Consider the following 21,203-nt stretch of genomic DNA (forward strand, 5'->3'; position numbering starts at 1 on the left):
CCCTTTTGGGAGTTAATCAAAATTTGATTTGTTTCAAATTATTTTTTGGGTCTGTGTAATCTGAGGGAAATATGAGTCTCTAATATACATTGGGCAGGAGGTTAGGAAGTGCAGTTCAGTTTCCACCTCATTTTGTGGGCAGTGTGCACATAGCCTGTCTTCCCTTGAGAGCCAGCTCTGCCTATCTCAATTGCAAGGCTATGCTCACTGAGTCTGTACATATTCAAAGCTTTCCTTAATTTTGGGTCAGTCACAGTGGCCAGGGATTCTGCCCGTGTGTACTGTGTTTAGGTCCAAATAGCATTCCAATTTGCTCTGTTTTTTTGTTAATTCTCTCTCTCCCCTTTCCACACACCTACTGTCGTCACAGGTGACAAAAGACACTTTGATTAATGGTACTCTAATAGTGTCAGTGTCACAGTGAAATATCTAATTTAAAACCTATAGTGATTGTTCCCTATCAAGTTGTATCCAGCCTTACTGCCAGGAGAGATAAAGCCAACTCATCCCTCTGTGTTGATGGCTGTGTGGTTGTTTGGATTCAGAACTGGCATTGGCCAATGAGCATTCCCGCCTCCGTATCCCGACGATGTGTTGCCATGGACTCTATGGGCAGGAATTGGGTTTGATAGTGAACTGTAGTCTCCTCCACATTAGCTCTTCAACGTAGTAAAACACTCAACAGAGGATTTCAGAAATTGCGCCAAAAAAGTAATTTATACTGAACAAAAATCGAAACGCAACATGCAACAATTTCTAAGATTTTGCTGAGTTATAGTTCATATAAGGAAATCAATCAATGAAAATAAATAAATTAGACCCTAATCGATGGATTTCACATGACTGGACAGGGGCGCAGCCATGGGTGGGCTTGGGAGGGCATAGGACCGACCACTTGGGAGCCAGGCCCACTCACTGTAGAGTCTGTTTATCCCCATAAAAGGGCTTTATTACAGACAGAAATTCTCCTTAGCAACCCCCCTGACAATCCCGCAGGTGAATAAACCGGATGTGGAGGTCCTGGGCTGGCGTGGTCTGCGGTTGTGAGACCAGCTGGACATACTGCCAAATTCTCTAAAATTGCATTGGTTTATGGTAGAGAAATTAACATTAACAACAGATTTGTTGGACATTCCTGCAGTCAGAACACCAATTGCACGCTCCCTCAAAACTTCTGTGGCATTGTGTTTGTGTGTGTTCTTGCGTCCGTGTCTGATAACACACAGTCAGAATAATCAATAATCAATCGTCCCTGACCCATGTGTGTACAGTACAGCTGAATATGGTTACCCCCTTTGTACCTCTCTGAGTGTTATTATTTCCAGAGAGGGCTGGAGGAGCTCAGGTGAGGGGGGTAAATGGTTACCCTTTTAAATGAGCAAACTCACCGCTCCTGGGAGCCTCCCACACCTTCATTCATGCAGCCGACTCCTCTGCTGTGCTGATATGTGGTGGTGTTTGTCCTTGTCAGGCAGTGTCGGTGGAGCGCTCCATAAAGTGTCACATATTAGTGTGGTGGGGAGATACACTGGTCACAGATTAACTTCATTAACCACACCTGTGGAACTACAGAGGAGAGGATTATGCCTACAAGGCTCTCTCTCGCCTACACTCTACATATTAAAACAGGAGACGCTGATAACTCGTAATTAAGAACCCCCTTCTTTCTTTCTCTCTCTCTCCCTCTCTTTCTCTCTCAGGAGTCTGATGTGTAGCAGAAACCATGCATCAGCTGTTAGGCCTGGTGCTGGGCAAGAGGGACCTGTCCCGGGCTGGAGACCTCTTCTCCCTGGAGGACTCTGAGATAGAGGACGGTCTCTCACAGGCCCTGGAGGAAATCAAGGCTATCTCCTGCTCCCCTGTGAGTACACAAGCACACAAGCACACACGCGCACACACACACACACACACACACACACACACACACACACACACACACACACACACACACACACACACACACACACACACACACACACACACATGCACCCATACACACGCATCCATGCACACACAAATAGATGACTGTCTCTTTGAATCACTGGAGATCCAAGCTATCTATTGCACTCCTGTGAGTTGCCTATGCAAGCACACAAACATGCACACATGCGAAGCCACGTCCACACACACACACACACACACACACACACACGCACGCACGCACGCACGCACGCACACACGCACACACGCAGACATAGCATCACCTCACCAAACACACCTGTCATGTCCATGCTGACTGCACACTCCCATTGGGATAGCAGCTTATGGCAGGTGTGTCTCTTGGGACTGTTCCCTGGGATAACAGATATGATACGATTCTCATCACTCCAGGTCCCACATGTCCTCATTTCCCATCCAACACAGTCAGTTTCTCAGTCATCATCAATCTAACCCAACAGCTTATTCAGACACAGTCTAGATGGGGCCATAGTTTGAATGAACATTTCCACCTCAACATGGAAAAAGTCAAGAGTATTTTTCCTTTGATAATTTGAGTGTCAAGGGATAGCTAACACCAAAAGGTATTGCAGCCTTGAGGCTTGGGTCTGTATGTTAGATTCCTAAATAGAGTAAAACTCACAGGCAACTAGTGAAGCTCAAACCAAGTTTATTCACCTACTGGGTCTCACAGCTGCATAAGACAAAGACATGTTTACACAAGCCCATATATGTATACCTTCCTGCCATGCCGAGTCTCCTCCTTACACATCTGGATAGCCAACACATCTCTGTTGCTAGACGGGATTTTAGCGATGCCTGTTCTTTCTCTCTTCATCTGAGATGACCTCGGCCCAAATTCCTCACTCACCCCCAACTCACGGCTGTCCTTGTTGACTTGTACCAGATGTTAGCCCTTCTCCTCACCGTAGGATACCTGATGTGTAACAATAACATGTTCTGACAGAATGTGAACTTCCTGCATCCCTCTCTCTCACTCAGTAGATTTCCATACCCTCGGTTCTAATATTATAACATGAACGAGGATATTTCATTTTTCAAGTTTAGAAGTTAGTACCCAACATGTGTTAGATAGCTTTCAGGTTGACTGCATTTGAAACTATATTAAAAACAAGCATGCTCTTTCCTCATTGTTCCTTGATCATGATTGGCTGATCTGTACTCGTCTCCCCTCTGATTTGCTGACTGCAGGACTACCTGACCAATGACAATGACCAGGCTGTGGTGGAGATCTGCATCACGCGTATCACCACGGCAATCAGGGAGACACGGTCCATCGAGCGCCATGGGGGGGCACTGGTGGGTCTGTGGGAGTCCTGTCTGGAACACAACCTCACCCCCCAGGGTAAAGATGAAGACACACCCCATGCCAAGATAGCCTCTGACATCACCAGTTGTATTCTGCAGGTACACTACACCACACACACACACACACACACACACACACACACACACACACACACACACACACACACACACACACACACACACACACACACACACACACACACACACACACACAGACACAGACACAGACACACACAGAATACCCCTGTATCAAGTTCGGACAGGTCTGGGCACACATTCCAACACAGCATGTGTTCACGAGTATCCAAATGCATCCAGGGCTCCTGAGTGGTGCAGAGGTCTAAGGCACTGCATAACTCTTCTTGTTGGTCAAATAGCCCTTACACATCCAGGAGGTGAGTTGGGTCATTGTCCTGTTGAAAAACAAATGATGTCCCACTAAGCGCGAACCAGATGGGATGGCGTATCGCTGCAGAATGCTGTAGTAGCCATGCTGGTTAAGTGTGCCATTATGCCATCCCACAGGGTTTGTGCTTAGTGGGACTATAATTTGTTTTTCAACAGAACAATGACCCAACACACCTCCAGGCTGTGTAAGGGCTATTTCACCAAGAAGGAGAGTGATGGAGTGCTGCATCAGATGATCTGGCCTCCACAATCACCCAACCTCAACCCAATTGAGATGATTTGGGATGAGTTGGACTGCGGAGTGAAGGAAAAGCAGCCAACAAGTGCTCAGCATATGTGGGAACTCCTTCAAGACTTTTGGAAAATCATTCCAGGTGAAGCTGGTTGAGAGAATGCCAAGAGTGTGCAAAGCTGTCCTCAAGGCAAAGGGTGACTACTTTGAAGAATCTAAAATATAAGAATATTTAACACTACTTTTGGTTAATACTTGTGTTATTTCATAGTTTTTATGTCTTCACTATTATTCTACAATGTAGACAATAGTCAAAATAAAGAGAACCCCTTGAAATGAGTAGGTGTGTCCAAACCTTTGATTGGTTCTGTAATGTGTGTACCCTCACATTCCTGAGACATAACCTGTATCGACACACCTGCGTTCACATACCTGTACATGTCACATGATTTACAACACAGCAGCTACAGGCACACAGGCAGCATACATAACATCACACCTGCCTGCTGATCTGTACATGTACATGCCTACGTACAGTACAATCGCATACTGTGCATGTCCAGGTATTTGTTATCATGGTGGTAGGTACACTTCCAGGTATGTGTTATCATGGCGGTAGGGACATGTCCAGGTATGTGTTATCGTGGTGGTAGGGACACTTCCAGGTATGTGCTATCATGGTGTTAGGGACACTTCCAGGTATGTGTTATCATGGCGGTAGGGACACTTCCAGGTATGTGTTATCATGGCGGTAGGGACACTTCCAGGTAGGTGTTATCATGGCGGTAGGGACACTTCCAGGTATGTGTTATCATGGCGGTAGGGACACTTCCAGGTATGTGTTATCATGGCGGTAGGGACACTTCCAGGTATGTGTTATCATGGCAGTAGGGACGTGTCCAGGTATGTGTTATCATGGCGGTAGGGACACTTCCAGGTATGTGTTATCATGGCGGTAGGGACATGTCCAGGTATGTGTTATCATGGCGGTAGGGACATGTCCAGGTATGTGTTATCATGGTGGTAGGGACACTTCCAGGTATGTGTTATCATGGCGGTAGGGACACTTCCAGGTATGTGTTATCATGGCGGTAGGGACACTTCCAGGTATGTGTTATCATGGCGGTAGGGACACTTCCAGGTATGTGTTATCATTGCGGTAGGGACACTTCCAGGTATGTGTTATCATGGCAGTAGGGACATGTCCAGGTATGTGTTATCATGGCAGTAGGGACGTGTCCAGGTATGTGTTATCATGGCGGTAGGGACACTTCCAGGTATGTGTTATCATGGCGGTAGGGACATGTCCAGGTATGTGTTATCATGGCGGTAGGGACACTTCAAGGTATGTGTTATCATGGCGGTAGGGACACTTCCAGGTATGTGTTATCATGGCGGTAGGGACATGTCCAGGTATGTGTTATCATGGCAGTAGGGACATGTCCAGGTATGTGTTATCATGGCGGTAGGGACACTTCCAGGTATGTGTTATCATGGCGGTAGGGACATGTCCAGGTATGTGTTATCATGGCGGTAGGTACACTTCCAGGTATGTGTTATCATGGCAGTAGGGACACTTCCAGGTAGGTGTTATCATGGTGTTAGGGACACTTCCAGGTATGTGTTATCATGGTGGTAGGTACACTTCCAGGTATGTGTTATCATGGCAGTAGGGACATGTCCAGGTATGTGTTATCATGGCAGTAGGGACGTGTCCAGGTATGTGTTATCATGGCGGTAGGGACATGTCCAGGTATGTGTTATCATGGCGGTAGGGACACTTCCAGGTATGTGTTATCATGGTGGTAGGGACACTTCCAGGTATGTGTTATCATGGCGGTAGGGACACTTCCAGGTATGTGTTATCATGGCAGTAGGGACACTTCCAGGTATGTGTTATCATGGCGGTAGGGACACATTTAACATTTACATTTAAGTCATTTAGCTCCTTGTCTGGTTAGTCTTCCTTAGTGAGCTTCTTGTCTGGTTAGTCTTCCTTAGTGAGCTCCATGTCTGGTTAGTCTTCATTAGTGAGCTCCTTGTCTGGTTAGTCTTCCTTAGTGAGCTTCTTGTCTGTTCTGGAGCTTGAGTCTGATGGCTGAACTCCTCTGAGTCTCTGGATGAGCTCCTTTAATCTGAGAGCAGCCTGATATTACTGTGACTCACTCTAATAGGACTGCATGGCTGTGCGTCTGTGTGTGCGTCTGCGTCTGCGTGTGTGTGTGTGTGTGTGTGTGTGTGTGTGTGTGTGTGTGTGTGTGTGTGTGTGTGTGTGTGTGTGTGCGTGTGTGCGTGTGCGTGCGTGCGTGTTTGTGTTGGTTCCTCGTATCAACAGAGAGAGGACGGTGCTGTTGTTTTTAGTAAGACTCTTCGAAAGCCTTGCCTGCACTGCCACCTGTTGGAAGTACAGAAGTATGACACTTTTCTAGCCATAAATATGAGTTGAGCATTAATCCCTTATAACAACACTGTACGGTAGCTCATCAGCTCTAATGGTAATACACCATGTGTTTTATTTTATAGTTGTTTTCTGATAGAATATAGTATAGTTGTTTGGGTATGTTTCAGTGTTTGTCTTATGGCGATAGAAGATAGTAGCTCATTGGTCACCAAATCGGGTTTTGGTCACCTTCAGACCATAGGACTCATGCATTAACACAACTGATTTTAAAAAGTCTGGATACAATGTAGTTCTTCAGGAGAAAAGTTGGACAGTACTTTTGCCCATGTCAAGCCCTTCTAAATGTTCCCAAACCATCCCCTTGGGGGTGCTAGTGGATGTTAAGTTAGGCCTTGGGACACCACTGTCTACATGCAGAGAAACATACACTCTCCCCTTGAGCTCAGAAATGAGTCTTTATGTAAAGAGAGCCATCTGTTTATCCTCCGTTCTGTTCTATTCTTTCTGTTCTGTTCTGTTGTGTTCCCTTAAATTGTCCATGTACATCACTAAGGGTTCATATACTGTAGGCCCTAAATCGGATGGACACACACACACACACACACACACATCATACATATTTGAGATCTGTGATGTAACTGGTGAGAACGTCTATGTTCTACTCCAGTCCATTATTCTGATCAGCACATTCTGATCTGTTATTGTTACTCAGATACCGTGGTTCTAATGTCCCAGTTGATTGGAGTGTGATACCTACATGCCGACACTGTGGCATGGTATAAACCAGAGCTGTTATAAAAGGGACCCGGGGCCACATTATATTATTGGGTTCATGAGTGAATATACACTGAGTATATCAAACATTAGGAACACCTTCCTAAAATTGAGTTGCACCCCCCCACCCCACCCCTTTTGCCATCAGAACAGCCTCAATTTGTCTGAGCCTCAATTCTCTCTCACACACACACACACACACACACACACACACACACACACACACACACACACACACACACACACACAATCTCTGTCTCTCTCGCACAATCTCTGTCTTTGTCTTTCTTCTCCCTGCCTCTGTCTCCTACAGAACTACAGTCGTCCCCAAGTGATGGCTCTAGCAGTGCCGGTGGCAGTGAGGTTTCTGCAGAGAGGCAACAGAGAGCTCAGTAGAAACATGTCCAGTTATCTCTCTCTGGCTGCCATGGCTAAGGCTGAACTACTGGCAGAACACACAGAGGCTATCACCTGCAGCGTGCTGGGAGGTAGGACACACACACACACGAACACATACACACACACACACCCGCACACACACACAGAGGCTAATACCTGCATCGTGCTGGGAGGTAGGACACGCGCACACAGACACATACACACGTCCGTGCACACACACACACACGCATGCACGCACGCACGTACACACACACACACACACACACACACATACATACATACATACATACATACATACATACATACATACGCACACACGCACACTCGCACACTCGCACACACACACACACACACACAGAGGCTATTACCTGCATCGTCATGCTGATTGAATTCGAATAACAGACTGGAAGCTTCAAAAGGAGGGTGGTGCTTGGAATCATTGTTCTTCCTCTGTCAACCATGGCTACCTGCAAGGAAACACGTGCCGTCATCATTGCTTTGCACAAAAAGGGCTTAACAGGCGGGGATGTTGCCGACTGCTGAGGACTGGAGTAAAGTCATTTTCTCTGATGAATCTCCTTTACGATTGTTTGGGGCATCCGGAAAAAAGTTTGTCAGGAGAAGACAAGATGAGCGCTACCATCAGTCCTGTGTCATGCCAACAGTAAAGCATCCTGAGACCATTCATGTGTGGGGTTGCTTCTCAGCCAAGGGAGTGGGCTCACTCACAGATTTGCCTAAGAACACAGCCATGAATAAAGAATGGTACCAACACATCCTCCGAAAGCAACTTCTCCCAACCATCCAGGAACAGTTTGGTGACGAACAATGCCTTTTCCAGCATGGTGGAGCACCTTGCCATATGGCATATGGCAACTAAGTGGCTTGGGGAACAAAACATCGATATTTTGGGTCCATGGCCAGGAAACTCCCCAGACCATAATCCCATTGAGAACTTGTGGTAAATCCTCAAGAGGCGGGTGGACAAACAAAACCCACAAATTCTGACAAACTCCAAGCATTGATTATGCAAGAATGGGCTGTCATCAGTCAGGATGTGGCCCAGAAGTTAATTGACAGCATGCCAGAGCGGAATGCAGATGTATTGAAAAAGAATGGTCAACACTGCAAATATTGACTCTTTGCATAAACTTCATGTAATTGTGAATAAAAGCCTTTGACATTTATGAAATGCTTGTAATTATACTTCAGTATTCCATAGTAACATCTGACAAAAATATCTAAAGACAATGAAGCGGCAAAACTTTGTGGAAATTAATATTTGTCATTCTCAAAACTTTTGGGCACAACTGTACCCACACACACACAGACGCATTTAGTATTTCACACTTAGATAGACATGTTCCACAACCATAGAGGGATGTGATTGTTTCTGTTTTGTTAAAGGGAAACCTCCCCTATATTAAATAATCTGACAGGGTATCAGTGTTCCTGATTGGAGGATCTTGGCTGAGATCCGTTTAAAGAGACAGATTGGTGTCTGTTTTTTCATTCCTTGCCCAATACACAATTCAGTGATATTAATAAAATAATATCAGAGGAGGCAGTTGAAAGAGTTGATCAGTTTGTGTCATGTCTCACTTGCCTTGTTAAGCCCTTTCATTCCTCAGGCCAGACAGAGCAGCATGGCTTCCAGCCTGACTGTGGGTTCGAGCTGAGGGATCACTCTTAAGTGGCCCTCAGATCTGTGGCTTAGGTTTACAGGCCCACCCCAGGCTACAGCTGAACACAGCTGTCTCATGTTTTAGAGCTGGAAGGCTCTCAAAAGGCTGTGTAGCCCGGGCCCCATTGCCCTGGATAGATAAGGATCTCCCAGCAGCGCTGTAGCCATTACTCCCTATATAAGACTCAGGAGAGAGAGTCAGGGAGGTGTGTGTGTGTGTGTGTGTGTGTGTGTGTGTGTGTGTGTGTGTGTGTGTGGGGTGGGGGTGGGGGTGGGTGGGTGGGGGTGGGGGTGGGTGGGGTAGAGGGATAGGGGAGGTTTCATAAGGACCCCAGCGGTCCAGTCTCATTTAGACTGTTTGTGCAGGTTCATATGAATGTTTCTATTATACTTTTGGGTTGAGGTCAGCTAGTAGACTGTACTGATAAAACTGAAGAGGTACATCAATTTTTTCCCTTCGTGATATCCAATTGGTAGTTACAGTTTTGGAACATTGCTGCAACTCCCATACGGACTCGGGAGAGGCGAAGGTCAAGAACCGTGCGTTTGCTGAAACACTACCCTGCCAAGCCACACTGCCCACTTAACCCGGAAGCTGGCCGCACCAATGTGTCGGAGGAAACACCGTCCAACTGGCGCCCGGCCCGCCACATGGGTTGCTAGAACGCGTTGCGCAAAGGACGTTCCGGCTGGCCGAACCCTCCCCTAACCCGGACGATGCTGGGCCAATTGTACGCCGCCACATGGGTCTCCCGGTCTCGGCAAGATCTGGTACAGCCCGGGATCAAACCCGGAACTGTTGTGATGCCTTTAGCACTGCGATGCAGTGCCTTAGACCGCTGCGCCACTCGGGAGGCCTGAAGAGCTACACTCTTAGAAAAAAAGGTGCTCTTTCGAACCTAAAAGGGTTCTTCAGTTGTCCCCATAGGATAATCCTTTGAAGAACCCTTTTTGGTTCCAGGTAGAACCTTTTGGGGATCCATGTAGAACCTTTTCCACAGAGGTAGTAGCAGAAGTAGTGGTAGTAGTCGTAGTAGCAGTAGTCTAGTCGTAGTAGTAGTAGTCATAGCAGTAGTAGTAGTAGCAGTAGTAGCAGCAGTAGCAGTAGCAGTAGCAGCAGTAGTAGCAGCAGTAGCAGCAGTAGCAGTAGCAGCAGTAGGAGCAGTAGCAGTAGCAGCAGTAGCAGTAGCAGCAGTAGCAGTAGCAGCAGTAGGAGTAGCAGCAGTAGTCGTCCTCGTTGTAGTCGTATTAGAATTTATATTATTAGTAGTAGTAGCAGTAGTAGTAGCAGCAGTAGGCGTAGCTGTAGTAGTAGTCATAGTAGTAGCAGAAGCAGTAGTAGTAGTAGTAATAGCAGTAGTAGTAGTAGTGTTAGTAGTAGCAGTAGCAGTAGTAGTAGTAGTAGCAGTAGTAGTTGTAAAAGTAGTAGTAGCAGTAGTCGTAGTAGTAATAGTAGTACTAGCAGAAGTAGTTGTAACAGTAGTATTAGCAGTAGCAGTAGTAGTAGTACTAGTAGATGTGGTAGTAGTAGTAGTGTTAGTAGTAGCAGCAGTAGTAATAGTAGTAGCACTAGTAGATGTAGTAGTAGCACTAGTAGATGAGGTAGTAGTACTAGTAGATGTAGTAGTAGTGTTAGTAGTAATACTAGTAGCATTGTTATGGTAGTGGCTGAGGCTACATTTTCCTGGGAACAGATGGTTTTCATTATAACTTTGTAGATAAGCTCTGACTTTGAAGATAAGCTCACCTAAAGCTGTTTTTTTTCTGAAGCTGGTTATTACATACTAAAACATACATAGTAATAAATCACTGATAGGTACTAAGGACATCAGCTTTGAGGAGCACTAAGTAAGATGCCTAGTTAGGGGGCTCTTTTCCACACTCCCTTAGGGTTTGTCATTATGTTGCCTCCTCCAGGATCCCAGTTGGAGCACCTTGTTACCCTCTTAAACATGGTTAGACCTCGTTAGTGGTTCTCCTCAGGGACCGTCATTAGTTTTGATCATTAGGGATCTGTTTACCCCCCCCAGGCCTCAAACCCTCTAGTGGAGCCTGAGTGATGACAGTTTTCCACAACTGTTTCCACACGTTTGCTGAATCTTTGGCCCATTTTTCCGAAACTCTAAACACAGAACACAAAACCACAAACACAAAATGGAAAACTCTACAAATCTCTAGCAAAAGCAAACACTGCATTCAAACTGTTTTATCTCTTTCCAAAATGTTTTTGATGACACACACACCCATCATATGAATACATCTGTCTACCAACCAACAACACACTGATGTGCTCAACACAAAACACTATTATGAATATCCCATCAGTAGTTTTCTGCCTTTTGCATTTTCAGTTTTACACTGTAGCCGGTTATAAAAGATTGTTACAGTAATGTATACCTACTCAAATATACATAAATAAACACACACATGCAATAAAGTAACAAAAACAGTGTCATTTATTTCCAAAATGCTGTATTTTTGAACACTTGTTCAAAAATAAAAAATGAAAGTGTCTCATTCTTTCACAACTCTAAACAAAAAAAGACAAAAACACATGAACATTAAAAAAAAAAAAAAGACATTAGGCAGCATCCTGCCTCCTATTTTGGTCTGGCCCCAGCACCTCATCGACATCACAAGTGATGTTCTCCATGGCAACACCCGGGGAAAGAATCATCTGGAGTGACGGATCCAGCCGCAGAAAGCCACCACGTCAACTTCACCACATGCATCCTCCATTGTCTGGAGAAGAGGGTTGCGTGTGAGGGGATGGCGGTCATACACCTTCCATCGCCATGCCGAGAAGAACTATTCAATTGGGTTTAGGAATGGGGAATATGGTGGGAGGTATAGAACAATACATTCTGGGTAATCGATGAACCAGTTGCGGACCAGAGCAGCCCGGTGGAAACTCATGTTGTCCCAGATGACAATATACCTGGGCTGCTCTGGTCCACCCCTCTGCTCGCCTGGAATGAGGATGCCATGTAGTGTGTCCAGGAATGTGATGAGAAGGGCAGTGTTGTAGGGACCAAGGTTGGCATGGTGGTGGAGGACGCTGGATGCTGGCTGGTGATATTCCCTCCACACTGTCCATGGACATTCACAATGGCACGGTGGTCAAAAATGTTCCGTCTCCATTCCATTTTTGTTGGATAGGTTGAAGCCTGCCTCATCAATGTAAATATAAACGTGCTGAATTGCAGCGGCATCCAGCTCCACGACTCTCTGAAACAGACAACAAGAAAATATGTGACATAGACCTAGAGCAGTCAATATGGTGAGGTACAATACACTGGATTACAGTACTGTAATGTGTCTATACAGTGCTGATATGATAGAAAATTCACATTTAGTACTTACTTGCACATATTCGTAACACTGTTCTTTAACCCTCTCTGACTTTCGTTCAAATGCACCTTGTAGACCTGCTTCATCTGGATTCAGTTGCTCTGTAATACACGGTCCAATGTAAACAAGCCCACCTGGTGGATGTTATTGAATATTGTGTCTGCAATTATGTGGTTCTGGATTTCTTGTAGTCTAATGGTAATTGCTTGCCACCACCATGTTCACATTGTGTGTGTGTGTGTGTGTGTGTGTGTGTGTGTGTGTGTGTGTGTGTGTGTGTGTGTGTGTGTGTGTGTGTGTGTGTGTGTGTGTGTGTGTGTGTGTGTGTGTGTGTGCGCGTGTGCGTGTGTGTCTGTTTGTGTGTTTGTGTGTGTTTTTCATACAGGTCTAATGACACAGCGTGTGGGTAGTCTACTACAGGGGAGGAGAACCTTTGAACAGGGCCTTTCCTGTTGTAAAGGGACTAGAAGGATCCATAGGTGTGTGTGTACGTGCCTTCAAGGAGCATACGTATGTCTGACCCCCATCCTGGGCCCCCTCTCTCCAACCTCCACGACCTGTCATATGAAATCAAGCACTCAGTGTTAACCATTTGTTTATCCTGTAAATGATCCTGGAACGTGTGTGTGAATAGCTCACACACTTCATGACCTGTACGGTCAGCTGACACTTCACACACATTATGACATTGTGTTTGTGTAACTCACCTCATCCAGCTTTAGTGTGTGGCGGCCACCTGGGTGATGCAATGCACTGTGGCCATGTTGTGAACACCATTTTGTGAACACTCATCACATAATCAGTTACTGCCGTGCTAAGGTAAATGACTCCTGTACAGTATAAACATATCCCCTCTTATCGAACCGTTCAACTGTTTTTATGTTCTCACGTACCTAATCCTCTTTTGTGAAATGACTGCAATGATCCTCCTCCATTTCGTCCTTCCCTTGACCAGATTTGATGCATTAATGGAAACCATATTGTGCTAGACCAATCACCCGCAGCTTAGGCAGTTGCACTCCTGCCCTGGAGAGTCTCAGTGGTGTTGTGGCAGCTGAGGCACTTCCTGCTTTGGGGGGGTCTGTTCTCCGGGCTCAAGTATAAACACTGCCACGGTCCAAAGCCGAGAGTGGGTAACAGGCCAGTCCAACACACGTACACACGTACACACGTACACACGTACACACGTACACACGTACACACACACACACACACACACACACACACACACACACACACACACACACACACACACACACACACACACACACACACACACACACACACACACACACACACACACAGAGTTACATAACAGCGTATTGGGAAATGGCTCTTGACACCCCCCAGTTAAAACTGGCATGGTTAAGTCTCATGTTTTATTGGTTTGGGGTGCCTGCTGCTGTGAGTCAGCTAGTGCTGGTGATTTACTGTATATTGTCTGTGTTTAAGGCATTTTAACATACCCTATGTCAAGTTCAAATGTAGTTTTATCGACTGTTTTAGTTTGCACTTTTTGGCACATCCACCGTGTGCTTTGCTACTCTGGACAAATATTTGGGGGATGGGGACGGGGTGATGGGGGGTGGAAAAAGAGGAAGAGGGGAGAGGGAGACATATAGGGTACAGGAAGTGGTGAGAGAGTTGAGGGAGAAAGGGAGAGGAGAGTAGAAAGGGGATATGTAAACAAACATTAAACAGAGACTCTCCATTGTTTTAGCTGGAATAGAGCATTTATCAGAATTGTATTTTTATTTTACCTTTATTTAACTAGGCAAGTCAGTTAAGAACAAATTCTTATTTTCAATGACGGCCTAGGAACAGTGAACTGCCTGTTCAGGGGCAGAACGACAGATCTGTACCTTGTCAGCTCGGGGATTTGAACTTCCGGTTACTAGTCCAACGCTCTAACCATTAGGCTACCCTGCCGCCCCAATGGAGAGAGAGACTGAACGGGACAATGAAAGAGAGACAGGGAGACAAAGATGGAGATAAGTAAGATGCCTAGTTAGGAGACAGAGATGGATATATATATATATAATACTGTATATATACAGTACCAGTCAAAAGTTTGGACGAATCTACTCATTCTATGGTTTTTCTTTATGTCAAAGACCGCAGAGTGAAGGAAAAGCAGCCAAGTGCTCAGCATTTGTGTGAACTCATTCAAGAGTTGGAAAAACATTCCGGGTGACTACCTCATGAAACTGGTTGAGAGAATGCAAAGCTGTCATCAAGGCAAAGGGTGGCTACTTTGAAGAATATATTTTGCTTTGTTTAACATTTTTTTGGTTACTACATGATTCCATATGTGTTATTTCATAGTTTGATGTCTTCACTCTTATTCTACAATGTAGAAAATAGTTAAAATAAAGAAACTATTGAATAAGTAGGTGTGTCCAAACTTTTGACTGGTAATGTATATACAGTCGTGGCCAAAAGTTTTGAGAATGACACAAATATTAATTTCCAAAAAGTTTGCTGCTTCAGTGTCTTGATATATTTTTGTCAGATGTTACTATGGAATACTGACGTATAATTACAAGCATTTCATAAGTGTCAAAGGCGTTTATTGACAATTACATGAAGTTCATGCAAAGAGTCAAAGTATTCGGCCCCCTTGAACTTTGCGACCTTTTGCCACATTTCTGGATTCAAACATAAAGATATAAAACTGTATTTTTTTGTGAAGAATCAACAACAAGTGGGACACAATCATGAAGTGGAACGACATTTATTGGATATTTCAAACTTTTTTAACAAATCAAAAACTGAAAAAATGGGCGTGCAAAATTATTCAGCACCTTTACTTTCAGTGCAGCAAACTCTCTCCAGAAGTTCAGTGTGTAAAAATTCCCTGTTTTAGGTCAGTTAAGATTGCCACTTTATTTTAAGAATGTGAAATGTCAGAATAATAATAGAGAGAATTATTTATTTCAGCTTTTATTTCTTTCATCACATTCCCAGTGGGTCAGAAGTTTACCTACACTCAATTAGTGTTTGGTAGCATTGCCTTTAAATTGTTTCACTTAGGTCAAACGTTTCGAGTAGCCTTCCACAAGCTTCTCACAATATGTTGGGTGAATTTTGGCCCATTCCTCCTGACAGAGCTGGTGTAACTGAGTCAGATTTGTATGCCTCCTTGCTCGCACATGCTTTTTCAGTTCCACCCACAAATGTTCTATAGGATTGAGGTCAGGGCTTTGTAATGACAACTCCAATACCTTGACTTTGTTGTCCTTAAGCCATTTTGCCACAACTTTGTAAGTATGCTAGGGGTCATTGTCCATTTGGAAGACCCATTTGCGACCAAGCTTTAACTTCCTATCTGATGTCTTGAGATGTTGCTTCAATATATTCACATCATTTTCCTTCCTCATGATGTCATCTATTATGTGAAGTGCACCAGACCATCCTGCAGCAAAGCACCCCCACAACATGATGCTGCCACCCCCGTGCTTCACGGTTGGGATGGTGTTCTTCGGCTTTCTTTTTCCTCCAAACATATCGATGGTCATTGTGGCCAAATAGTTATATTTTTGTGTCATCAGACCAGAGGACATTTCTTCAAAAAGTATGATCTTTGTCCCCATGTGTCATGCCCTGGCCTTAGTTATCTTTGTTTTCTTTATTATTTTGGTTAGGTCAGGGTGTGACATGGGGGATTTATGTGTTTTGTCTGGTCTAGGGGTTTTTGTATGTTTATGGGGCTGTTTCCTTTCTATGTAGTTTGTATGTCTATGGTTGCCTAGATTGGTTCTCAATTAGAGGCAGCTGTCTATCGTTGTCTTTGATTGGGAACCATATTTAGGCAGCCATATTCTGTGGGTACTTTGTGGGTGGTTGTCTTTGTGTCTATGCACCAGATAGGACTGTTTTCGGGTTTTGCCACATTTGTTGATTTGTAATTGTATTCATGTTGAGTTTCTCATATTAAAAACCATGAACTCTAACCCTGCTGAATTTTGGTCCTCCTCTCCTTCGACGGAAGAAAGCCGTTACAGAACCACCCACCAAAACAGGACCAAGCAGCGTGGTGACAGGCAGCGGCAGGAGGAGCAGCGCAATCAGGACTATTGGACTTGGGAGGAGATCCTAGACGGGAAAGGACCCTGGGCACAGCCAGGAGAATATCGCCGCCCCAAAGAAGAGCTGGAGGCAGCGAAGGCAGAGAGACGCTGGTATGAGGAGGCAGCACGGAGGCACGGATGGAAGCCCGAGAGTCAGCCCCAAAAATGTATTGGGGGGGGGCACACGGGCACCGTGTTATGCTGTGGAGCGCACGGTGTCTCCAGTGCGGGTGCATAGCCCGGTGCGATACATACCAGCTCCTCGTATCGGCCGGGCTAGAGTGGGCATCAAGCCAGGTGCCATGAAGCCGGCTCTATGCATCTGGTCTCCAGTGCGTCTCCTTGGGCCGGCGTACATGGCACCAGCCTTACGCATGGTGTCCCCGGTTTGCCAGCACAGCCTAGTGCGGGCTATTCCAGCTCGCCGCACTGGCAGGGCGACCTGGAGCATTCAACCAGGTAAGGTTGGGCAGGCTCGGTGCTCAAGAGCTCCAGTGCGCCTGCACGGTCCGGTCTATCTAGTACCACCTCCATGCAACAGCCCTCCGGTGGCAGCCCCCCGCACCAGGCTGTCTCTCCGTCCTTTGTCTACAGGTGATCCCGCCTGTCCAGCGCTGCTAGAGCTTTCCTCCTCTCCAGCGCCGCCAGATTCTCCCATCTCTCCAGAGCTGCCAGAGTCTCCCATCTGTGCAGAGCTGCTAAAGTCTTCAGCCTGTCCTGAGCTGCTGGAGTCTCCCGCCTGTCCAGAGCTGCTGGAGTCTCCCGCCTGTCCAGAGCTGCTGGAGTCTCCCGCCTGTCCAGAGCTGCTGGAGTCTCCCGCCCCTCCAGAGCTGCTGGAGTCTCCCGCCCATCCAGAGCTGCTGGAGTCTCCGGCCTGTCCAGAGCTGCTAGTGTAACAGTCCTCTTCTTGCGTTGTGTACAAACAGTCATCGACACGGAACTCCAACATGTAGCACCAGTCATGTAGATTTATTCTGATAGGAACGGCACAAAATTGCACGTCATGCGATGCACATCTCACCATCCAACTCTGCACTCACGCACGCTGGTTTGGTGCTTGTTCACTGGGGTAGTTACCAAAATAATACAATTACAATATACAATATAATATCTTTAACAATGTACCTGATAGGAACGGCACAAAATTACACGTCATGCAATGCACATCTCACCATCCAACTCTGCACTCACGCACTGTACAAAATATATGAACCCCCCCCCCACCAGACACAGTAAGTTGCTAGCTCGTACTGGTGGGAATTCTTTACAACAAAATGCACAACAAATATTCTCCAAAAACCGCTGCATCTTATGTGTGATGTTCGAATAACATTTACAAACAATTTGATATAAATTGTACATTTAAATCATCACTTGAGAGTATAAAAATCACTTTTGATGTACTGTGCTTTGCAACCAACAACTTACCGCTGGTTTGGTGCTTGTTCACTGGGACGATTCTAACTGGAACATCCCCCCCTCGTAAGCAAGCCACGCAAACCAGCCAATAAGATGCCATGTTGAGTAGGTGAAGGCAAGACAAACTCAAACCAAAAACCCATTGGCTTAACAATAAAGTGGCAAGGGGAATCACCAATATAACCCTGTTACACTAGAGTCTCCCGCCTGTCCAGAGCTGCTAGAGTCTCCCGCCTGTCCAGAGCTGCTAGAGTCTCCCGCCTGTCCAGAGCTGCTAGAGTCTCCCGCCTGTCCAGAGCTGCAAGAGTCTCCCGCCTGTCCTGAGCTGCTAGAGTCTCCCGCCTGTCCTGAGCTGCTAGAGTCTCCCACCTGTCCTGAGCCGCCAGTCTGCAAGGATCCTCCAGAGCCGCCATAACCGACTTGCCAGAACTATAGTTTGTTAACAATAAATTTGTGGCGCGGTTGAAAAACAAGTTGTAGTGACTCCAACCCAAGTGTATGTAAACTTCTGATATATACGACCGATTATGATTTTTCAACGCCTATACCGATTATTGGAAGACCAAAAAAAGCCAATCGTAATGACAATTACAACAATACTGAATGAACAATGAACACTTTTATTTTAACTTAATATAATACATCAATAAAATCAATTTAGTCTAAAATAAATAATGAAACAAGTTCAATTTGGTTTAAATAATGCAAAACAAAGTGTTGGAGAAGAAAGTAAAAGTGCAATATGTGCTATGTAAAAAAGCGAATGTTTAAGTTCCTTGCTCAGAACATGAGAACATATGAAAGCTGGTGATTCCTTTTAACGAGTGATTGTGTTAAGATTGATTGTTTTTTATAAGATACGTTTAATGCTAGCTAGCAACTTCACTTCACTTGGCTTCTTGCTGCACTCGCATAACAGGTAGTCAGCCTGCCACGCAGTCTCCTCGTGGAGTGCAATGTAATCGACCATGGTGTCCAAAAATGCCGATTACCGATAGTTATGAAAACTTGAAATTAATTAATTGGCCATTCCGATTACTCGGTTGACCGCTAATATACGTGTATATATATATATATATATATATATATATATATATATATTGGCTTATGCTGCTATGTTTGTGCTGAGAAATACAGGTAACTACCAAAATAAAGGAAAAACTTGAGTAAATGAGGGATACAATGTATTTTGAAAGCAGGGGCTTCCACACAGGTGTGGTTCCTGACCTAATTAAGCAATTATAATCCCGTCATGCTTAGGGTCATGTATAAAAATGCCCAGTTGACCATTATTTTGGCTACTATGGCTATAAGAAGAGATCTCAGTGACTTTGAAAGAGAGGTTTCAAAGGAGCATAGAGGGTTTAAAGGGTGTGTGTTTGTCTCTTTCATCAGATCTCACCCCAATTGAATTCTGGAGTGGTGCCCATCAAGTGGGGCAAAGTGTTAAGGTTTTACAGGCAACTACAGTAAATCCCACAGGCCTACCTCATTATCAGATATACACTACATACAGAACTCAACCCCCCGACCTCACCCGAACCACATTATATCATCCTACTTCCTGAACTGGTGGCTGCTGGGAGGAGAGAGGTCATTTATTATTGATTCTCTGGGCTACGGGACAGGGGGTGGACTTAACAATCAGCATATGCTGATACAGTACCATGTCTTGGGGAAATAGAGGGAGAGCAAGGCAGTTAACCCACTGGTCCCCCGGTAGGCCGTCAAGAATTTGTTCTTAACTGACTTGCCTAGTTAAATAAAGGACAAAAATAGTCCATCTATAGATGCGCGACAAACCATATGTAGGCTATCTGCAGCATGTCAGTAATATTTCAATAGTATATCTGTCAGTAATATTTCAACAGTATATCTGTCAGTAATATTTCAACAGTGTATCTGTATCATGTCAGTAATATTTCAACAGTATATCTGTCAGTAATATTTCAACAGTATATCTGTCAGTAATATTTCAACAGTATATCTGTCAGTAATATTTCAACAGTATATCTGTCAGTAATATTTCAATAGTATATCTGTCAGTAATATTTCAACAGTATATCTGTCAGTAATATTTCAACAGTATATCTGTCAGTAATATTTCAACAGTATATCTGTCAGTAATATTTCAACAGTATATCTGTCAGTAATATTTCAACAGTATATCTGTCAGTAATATTTCAATAGTATATCTGTCAGTAATATTTCAACAGTATATCTGTCAGTAATATTTCAACAGTATATCTGTCAGTAATATTTCAACAGTATATCTGTCAGTAATATTTCAACAGTATATCTGTCAGTAATATTTCAACAGTACATCTGTCAGTAATATTTCAACAGTATATCTGTATCATGTCAGTAATATTTCAACAGTATATCTGTATCATGTCAGTAATATTTCAACAGTATATCCCATCTACGATCAACAAACATTCAGGGGACTACTGGCTTACAAATGGCTCATTCATCCTCCCCCCTGTAACTATTCCCCAGGTCGTTGTAAATGAGAATGTGTTCTCAGTCAACTAACCTGGTAAAATAAGGGTAAAATAAATAAAAATATAACCAGCATCTCAACTGCGTATCAGTTTAACAGCATATTTGTTGCCATTCTAGTAACTATATGTAGATATGCTTTGGGACTATCCAAATAAAGTGAAACAAGTTGGGCTTAGTTGGCAGTCTACCTCACATTCAACTATACTACATGACCGAAAGTATGTGGACACCTGCTCGTCGAACATGTCATTCTAAAATCATGGCCATTAATATGGAGTTGGTCCCCCCTTTGCTGCTATAACAGCCTCCACTCTTCTGGGAAGGCTTTCCACTAGATGTTGGGACATTGCTGTGGGGACTTGCTTCCATTCAGCCACAAGAGCATTAGTGAGGTCGGGCACTGATGTTGGGCTATTAGGCCTGGCTCGCAATCGGCGTTCCAATTCATCCCAAAGGTGTTTGATGGGGTTGAGGTCAGGGCTATTTGCAGGCCAGTCAAGTAATTCCACACTGATCTCGACAAACCATTTCTGTATGGACCTCGCTTTAAGGCATGGGGGTATTGTCATGCTGAAACCAAACTGTAGCCAAAAAGTTGGAAGCACAGAATTGTCTAGAATGTCATTGAATGTTGTAGTGTTAAGATTTCCTTTCACTGAAACTAAGGGGTCTGAACCATGACAAAAATACCCA

The 21,203-nt window shown here is 44.7% G+C and overlaps 1 protein-coding gene across 1 annotated transcript in view; it reads left to right on the forward strand.

Annotated features, from left to right (window-relative positions):
- The window catches only part of veph1 (ventricular zone expressed PH domain-containing 1), a 155,288-nt gene that overhangs the window by 15,788 nt on the left and 118,297 nt on the right, over positions 1-21,203 (forward strand). Inside the window, exons 2-4 of the mRNA XM_064982773.1 lie at positions 1,701-1,861; positions 3,151-3,366; positions 7,396-7,570. Coding sequence (XP_064838845.1) covers positions 1,724-1,861; positions 3,151-3,366; positions 7,396-7,570 — 529 coding nt within the window. The 5' untranslated portion in view covers positions 1,701-1,723. The remainder of the gene's footprint in view (positions 1-1,700; positions 1,862-3,150; positions 3,367-7,395; positions 7,571-21,203) is intronic.

This window comes from Oncorhynchus masou, chromosome 13 (assembly GCF_036934945.1).
Source record: "Oncorhynchus masou masou isolate Uvic2021 chromosome 13, UVic_Omas_1.1, whole genome shotgun sequence".
Lineage (NCBI taxonomy): Eukaryota > Metazoa > Chordata > Actinopteri > Salmoniformes > Salmonidae > Oncorhynchus > Oncorhynchus masou.